Source organism: Meleagris gallopavo, chromosome Z (genome assembly GCF_000146605.3).
Source record: "Meleagris gallopavo isolate NT-WF06-2002-E0010 breed Aviagen turkey brand Nicholas breeding stock chromosome Z, Turkey_5.1, whole genome shotgun sequence".
NCBI classification, from domain to species: domain Eukaryota; kingdom Metazoa; phylum Chordata; class Aves; order Galliformes; family Phasianidae; genus Meleagris; species Meleagris gallopavo.
In genome coordinates, this window is record NC_015041.2 from 49,801,001 (window position 1) to 49,809,158 (window position 8,158).

At 38.3% G+C, this 8,158-nt stretch overlaps 1 protein-coding gene across 1 annotated transcript in view; it reads left to right on the forward strand.

Moving 5' to 3' along the window:
* The window catches only part of LOC104915227 (transcription factor hamlet-like), a 96,550-nt gene that overhangs the window by 3,958 nt on the left and 84,434 nt on the right, over positions 1-8,158 (forward strand). The window contains exon 2 of the mRNA XM_019610233.2: positions 4,808-4,968. Within this exon, the coding sequence (XP_019465778.1) occupies positions 4,808-4,968 (161 nt within the window). The remainder of the gene's footprint in view (positions 1-4,807; positions 4,969-8,158) is intronic.

Here is an 8,158-nt window from a genome sequence, read left to right on the forward strand (position 1 = left end):
TTAAATAAATGCCATGCAGCAAACGCAGCAAATGTTGACCACTATTGCAGGTTCTCTCTGTTCTTGAATACTGTAGTGGCATTGAATGGTTTGTGGTATCCAATCATTGTTGAAACTATGCTGTAAATTTTTCTTCTGCTCCCCTAATAATTCATAGAATTCATAGATATTTTTCCTCTTTAGGGAAAAAAAAAAAAAAAGTTATAATCTGACTACTTGCAGTTATGTGATTGTGACATGTGGCTTTACAGTTTGCAATCTAAGGGAGTAAAAATTAGGTATAATTTGAAAAAAACTGTGAACTATTGGGAGAAAGATTGAGTAAATCACCTAATAAGACCTATTTGTGTGTTCTTTCACGGTCGTTTTGAGAACGAGAGCTTATATTCATGTTACTCTCTGCCCAGAAGAGCTATATAGAATTATTAATGATACTGTCATGTTGTGGAACAGTATATCTCACAGATAAGGGTTTCCAGTACTGTGCTGTGCAGAGTCAGCTCTGTTCTTTTGACTTGAGTGCAAGGCTGTGTAATTTCAGTGTCTGCATTGGCAAATCATATTAAAAAGACCACTATCGGTTTCAGTAAGGAAGAAGTGAAAGCAAGGCAAAACACAAAAAATTGTTTAAGAAAGCAGAGTAGCAAGTGTTATCTGCAGTGTAATCATCCCTAAGGAGAAAGCACATGTGTGCACAGTTTGTGTAAGTACTGAGGTGATGCATGTCAAGAGCTAAGGAGATGGTGGACTGCCTACCTTGTAAAAACTAGAGAAATCCATGAGTATAGCCGGTTCTCATAAAGCAGAATGACTACAGATTGATAAATTGTTTCATGTTGTCACGTCATGCCTAGCAGAAGTTTCTTGGGAATATGTAAAAGAGTTGCCCTAAACTGACCTTGCAAGTACTATTCCTTTTTTGAGTAGCTCTTTATTTTTTATAAAAGAAACAACAAAACCCTTTGGCCTAGATACTTTGTAGAGCACAGTACTTCTCTATGTTCATATGGCTAGCAGATTTGAAGCCTTGTAAATTTGTTTCCATTATGACTGTGTACAGTTGTTCAAAAAAAATAGGTTTTTAGTTTTACTGATGAAGAATACAGAGTGAAGAGTTACAGAAATGGCATGTAAAAGATGTGGATGTGGCTTCTGATTTCTTCTCAGTCATGCTGCCTTTGTATCAGATCATTCCTTTTCACTAATAACCAGCTTTTGAAATGTAGAAAGCAGCACACTTTATGCGTACCCTTGAAGTTCAGTAGTCAGTTTTCACAGTTATGCAAACCAAACAGTATCTATCACTGATACCAGCACACATGCAAGGTCTGAACTAGAAGATTTTTTTAGTTCCTGGTGCATGCTATGTCAATATTTTCATTAAATTGAATTACTTGAAAGATCAAATGCTTTGAAAATTGCTAAGTGGAACACCTATTGCACTGTTAAATCTTCTCCTGAACTTTAGGCTTTGCCATTGGGAAAAACTGCCTCATTTAGAGAGTGGAATAGAAATCTATCTGGTAGCTTTGATGGAGCTAGGTAGGCTACCAAACTGCTTGACTAAGTAGTGTCTCCGGGACTGTTGTATAAGAACTGTAAATCCCTTCCTATTCCTGTACACTTTTCCAAAATAGGTAATGGGTAATCAGGATGTGTGTTTCCTATGCTGTTTGTCAGATGAAATCCTGAGGGGTGCAGAGGACCTTGAATAGGTTTGCTAACCCAATTTAATGTACTACTGGAATGAGAGGAGATATGTGAGGAAGAAAGTAAGCTTTTCAAGAAGATTCTCTCAGCTGGTACCAATAACACAGAACTGTTACAGTGGTCCAGTGAGCCTAGAACCACTCAGCTTCCTCTTCCACCTTGAAGAAGAAGCAAACTTTACTTATCCTTACACATGCTACCCCTTATGTGCGTGTGTGCATATATTAATAAATATATAATTTTTAAAAAATCCATACCTTAGTTTATGTCAACCTCACAGTTCTGTATTCATGTGTAGTGTTTCATTTCATAAGGGTTGTTTTTCTCGCCTCCTAACCAGGGCAGAAAGTCCCTCTTCAGCTTTGTTGTTGTTTCTGTCTTGTTGCTATTGTGTCTTATTGTTTTATGGCTACCACTGTTAGTGGAAATTACAGCATATTAGAATCCTTATGTCCTGGAAGCCTCATCTTAGTTCAGAATGGCCTGCCCTTTGTATTTAGGCTGGGATTGTGGAGTTTTGTTTTGAAATTAGGGAGGTTGGATTCTACTCCTTTGAAGTTTGAGATCCTTCTACTTGACTGTTGTTTGGGAAAATGGCCAGCCAGCAGTAACTTCAGTGACTTCACACAAAACTTTAGCACCTAAACTATTTAACTGCAAGATGAATTGGAAGAATAGCATCCATGTTAAGTATGCAAAATGGTGGTCTGCAAACTGCTGAAAAGATGCTTGTACTTGTGTAGTTATGATCAAGGTTGCAGGGACGTTTCCCTGTTCTGCCTTTTTCCCTGGTTTTGTGCAGTGTAGTAGTAGCACTGCATGCCCAAATTCTCTCTCTTAATTATCAGATTAATGTTTCTCACTTGCAGCCTTGTTCTTTTTCCAGCCATGTTCTTTCTTTGCCTGACCGAGAGCTGGTTTATTCTCTCTCGTTAGTTACTCTTTTAGAGGTACTCTCAGTGGCAAAACTGCTTACCAATGCTTGTTAAACTCAAGCACTCGTTGGTGTGTCTTTTTTCTTGTGATCAGTATTAAGCTAATTATCAGATGTGGAATCAGACAGGAGCTTTTCTCCTGCATCAGACTGACATGGAATAAGTAAAGGGCTTGTTCACATCCAAGTTTACCAAACAAAGTCCCCTCTGTTTCAAGGACTTGGGATACTGGTTACGTCCTTGTTCTAAGCAGCTTTCTTCCACTAGAGTATAGTTTTTTGGCTGCATAGTTTTACTGCAGCATATTGAGAAATTCTGTAGCAGATGCTTATTCTGTCATCAACTGTGTTTAGTGGGGAGTGTCAACTTGCTGTTTGTTGTGCGCCTTTCTAGTCCTTAGCTTTCTGTGTAAAGGCTATATTTAGGTTTAATGGATGGAGACAGGAACCAGGCAGCTGGGTGAAGAAGGTTGCTGCCAGTCTTTGTAGGGATTTGGCCAGTCCGCTGTGATAGAATTGATGTGATACTGAAATACTTGCCTGGGATGAAGAGAAGATGGATTAAGTTGTTTGGATGGATTTGAGTAATTAATGAAGGAATAAACATCTCTTGGATTTATTCATGTTAGCCAGAAATAGACCTGTTTGTACATACAGGAAAAAGCAAGATACATATGTAGATCCTTGTATTTGTTTCTCAAGGTTTTTCTTTTTTTCTTCATTCTGATTCTTGTGCTCAGGATAGAGGATGAAGTGGCAGGTGACACTCTTGTCTCCTGTCACATTCTACCATTGTCCCTGGAATTTATGAAGGTCCTCTGCAGGAAAAAATAGGATGCTATTGCTCTGAAGGGATATGTAATATCCCTTCTTGACCAACACTGTGCAAAAGAGCATTTCTTCAAGCTATCATTCTTACATGTTGGTAGCCTTCATGTGTGAGTTGACTGATATTCTCTCAGTCTCCTGAGACTCCAGTTGTTTTCTGTTGATCTAAAGCCTGCTTGAGGGATTTGATGCTTGACAGAGAGGCAAAATTCCTTTGTTCATTTTAGCTGTTTTGAAATGGGCATATGTTTTGGCATCAACATAGTTGGCAGCACAAGGTTTGACATTCAAATAGCTGCTTTTATTTTTCTTTAAGGAACATCATTACTATGTTTCAGCAGGAATGTTTGAAAATGCTTCCTGCAGTGATCTGAGATCACTCAGATATGGGATAGAGATGAGATCTTTTGTTGGCAGCAGTAGTAATGCTAATTTATATTAGTCTCCAGAACATTCTAGAACTTGCCAAGCTCTATGATTTTAATATGATCTCTCTAGAGTATTATTTTATATATATGTGAGATACATTTATTACATAAAGTTGGAGCTTGAGTTTAGCAGCAATTTGTCAAAGAAGTACAACATTCAAGTCTTGAGTGGATCATCAGCACCTATGTATTTTCACTGTAATAATAGGATCAGTTTTGAAGCAGAGTGCAAAAATATAGCACTTGATGGGACTGAACTTTTTTCCCTCTTCATTTTAAGCTAAAGCAAAGCATTTAGATGATAGCAGTTTCTTGTATTAATACTTACATTGAATGCAACACATGTTTGTGAAGGGAAAGTTAGGCCTTATAAACTTGATATCCTTTTATGACAAGGTTACTCACCTACTTGCAGTAAGTGGGATAACAGCCAGTTGCTAGCATGTTCCTGAGGGCAGATTTAATGCCTGTCTTTATGAGTGACTTGGGCAAAAAATTGAGTGGGCACTGAGTATGCTTACAGGTAATGCTAAATTAGGAGGTGCTGTTGACTCTCTTGAGGGTAAGAATGCCTGCAGAAAGATATTGATAAGTTACCGTGCTAGGCAATTTAAAAAGTGCAAGTGCTAAATTCTGCTCTTGAGATGGGGCAACCTTCAATTATACATAGATTGCAGGACAAATGGTTGGAGTGCAGCCCTGCAGAGAGTGGTATGTGATGTTCTGTTGATAGCAAGCTCAGTATACAAGTTAATGCCTATGGCAGCCAGCCAAAAGGGCCAATCATATTTTGGGGTGCATTAAGCACAGTATAGCTATCTGGTCGAAAGGGGTTGTCCCACTCTACTCTGTGCCTGTGTGGCCTGACCTTGAGTACTGTGTTCAGTTTTTGGTGTCACAATTTAAGGACCTAAAACTACTAAAGGGTGTCCAAAGGAGAGCTGTGAAGATGGTGAAGAGGGCAAGATGTATGAGAAGCGGCTGGGGTTGCTTGTTTTGTTCAGCTCAGAGAATACAAGGCTGAGGGGAGGCCTCATGGTAGCTGCAGCTCCTCACAGGGAATGGAAGGTAGCGCTGAGCTCTGCTCACTGTGTCAGTGACAGGGCCCGAAGGTATGACATGAAGCTGTGTCAGGGGAGAGTTGAGTTGGGTATTAGACTCAGATGGTACTTAGGCACTGGAACAGGCTCCCCAGCAAAGTTGTCATGACCACAGATCTATTGCTATTAAAGAAGTTTGCACACTGGTTTAATGTGGGTTGCACTGTGTGGAGTTCAGTGTTGGACTTGATCAGTGTTCCTTTCTTCTCTTAGAGCGCTTCCATTTATGAGATGTAATTTATCTCAACAGTGTAAGGAACAGCTAGAAAACTTTTCAGTTTATTTCTTTTTGGAAATTGGTAAACACATGGAGATCTCAGTGTTTGACAGGTAGACAGAAGTCTTGATTTTAAGTGCCACCTTATACTTAGATAATGGTATTTTATTTTTTTAATAATGCTTATAAGAATATAGGGTTGAAAAGTAACCAATAAGTGGAACTGTTTGGATGGCAATAATCTTAGCCTGCAATATTCTTACTTAAAACAGAAGGCAGTGGATAAACAGAGGTGGAAGAACATGAATGCCCACAGCAGGAAAACAATGCACACAATACATAGATCATCTCTATATTGTAATGGAAAGCAATGGGTGGGGTTTGAACACTATAGTTACTTGGCACTGTTGTTTAGGACATTTAAAATTGGTTGATCAGCCACCAAAGCAGCACAGAAGAAGATTGTGTGCATGACTATTAAGTGACCAAATCACCTGAAGAACTGCAGAAAAATTAAACTTGAGATGAAGCCAGCAAATGAATTCTACTGGTAGTGGTGAAAAGAAGGGATAAATATAAATTAAGTAGCTGTATGGTGGAGGGTTTTTTGACACCTAGAATGGATCTTTCCAAATCACAGCACTGATTGAATATAGTAAGAATTCAGGCAGTGTTTGTAGCCATGATGTGCCTTTCCCGTTATCCTTGAGGATGTTAGTAGGAACTGGGAGTGTTGGAAATTCAAAATCAGAATGACATAGACTGATTGAGATTGAAAGGGACCTCTGGAGGCCATCTGGTCCAACGCCCCTGTTCAAGCAAGGCCAAGTAGAGCAGGTGGCCTAGAGTCTTGTCCAGATGGCTTTTGAATATCTCCAAGGAGGAAGACTGCAACTTCTCTGGGCAACCTGTGCCACTGCTCAGTCACCCGCACAGTAAAGATGTGCTTCCTGATGTTCAGACAAAACCTCCTGTGTTTCAGCTTGTGCCTATTGCCTCTCATCCTGTCACTGGACATCACTGAAAAGAGCCCAGCTCCAACTTTCTTGCACCTTCCCTTCAGGTATTTATATACATTAATATGGATATTAATTACTTCTCTAAAGAGCCAAGTGTTAAGTAATGTTTTTTGATTATGTATGACATGTGAAGCTCTTGAACTGGTCCCTTGTTTGAAGGAAGGAGCATGGTATAACTTATTTAATCGATTGCGTTCTTCCTTCATAAATCGTATATAATTCCTACCTTTTTTCTTTGTGTCTTATTACACAGAGTATTATAATCACTTTCTTCTTGATCTCAGCTGTGAAACTTCAAGGTTCTTCAATAGACTGCATAAGAGTCTGCTTATGTAAAGGAGTTCCTAAGATAAAATTCTTTATTTTCTTCTTCTTAGGTCAAACTCTTGTCCCTTCTAAATGATTTTGACAGTAGCACAAGAAGCTGCATAGTGTGTGTGTATATATATATGTATGTATATAGAGAGAGTATATATATATATATATAGAAAGAGTATACAGGATATATATATATCCTGTACATATATATATCTCCTTTCTCAATCTAAAGATATAGGTGTGTGCATAAAAGAGAATTCAAAATTAAAGAAGCATGGTTATAGTTTCTTATCTCTTCTGAGTAAGCAAGACTATGTAGTCCATGTATCTTTCTTAAGCATGGATGTATACTTATTTTTCTCTTAAATGTAATAGATAGTTGAGATTGACCCAAAAGAGGCTTTTACATGTAGTACTGAAACAGATTCCTCTGACAAGGCTTTTTTAAAATTTAAAATGCTTAAAATACATAGCTAGAATATTAGGTGGACTCTTCTCTTTCCCTTCTGATTAGTGTTTTCTTCCATGTATGTGAATAAGGTTACAAATTTTGTTTCCTCTCAATCTCATTCATAACATCCCAACAGTGTAAAGGTTTTTTGGTAAAAATCAGAATTAGGTTCATACTCTGTTTGTAAACGTACAATGAATAAAACTCCCTTATACTATAGGTACAAGACATAGCAGAAGATTGCCAAGGCCTCTTCATGAATATTTTTATGCATCCCTCTGAATCTTGTTCTGTCTTCCTCTCCCCTCAGTTAATGTATTGCCAGAACATTTCACCCTCCCACATATTCTTCCTTCCAGGTCAGTGCTGTATGGCATAAAGTGAACAAATGTGTGTAGTCTTGACAATCTTTGTATGACACTTTACTTTGTCACCTTCCCACTTTTCAAGCTGTTGCCGTTCATTACTATATGCTTTCCTACCATTCCTGGTGCCAGTAATTTTGAGTAGCATTATGTTTCAGAAGGAATTTTGTTCTTAAATCTCATGAACTTCACTCTTAGCCTTTGTAATGGCTTGGGTTGGAAGAGATCTTAAAGACCATCTAGTTCCAATCCTTCTGCCATGGACAGGAACATGTCCCGCTAGACCAGGTTCCTGAAAGCTACATCCAACCCGATCTCAAACATTTCCAGGATTGGATCATACGCAACTTCTCTGGGCAACCATTTCAGTGCCTCACCACGCTGGTAGTGAAGAATTTCTTCCTCATATCTAATCCAAATATGTCCTCTTTCAGTTTAAAGCCATTACCCCATTGTCCTATCACTACACTCGTGAGTCATTCACCAGCTTTCCTGTAGGCCCCGCTTTGGTACTGGAAGGTTATTATGGTGTTTACCCAGAGACCTCTTTTCTCTAGACTGAAGTTAATGCCATAATATAGCCATAATTTAATCCTTTTTAAAAAATTTTGTCTGATAGTTTGATATTACTTGCTTTTAAACATATGTTTTTTGGTTTTGCTGTTTTTTATTGTTGTTGTTGTTTGTTTTTTGTAGTTTTGCATCTTAATGTGTTTTTTCACAAATACGTTTCCATACGTCTACTGTTTTTCTTAATTCCTTGGAATTTCTCTGCCTTAATAGAAATC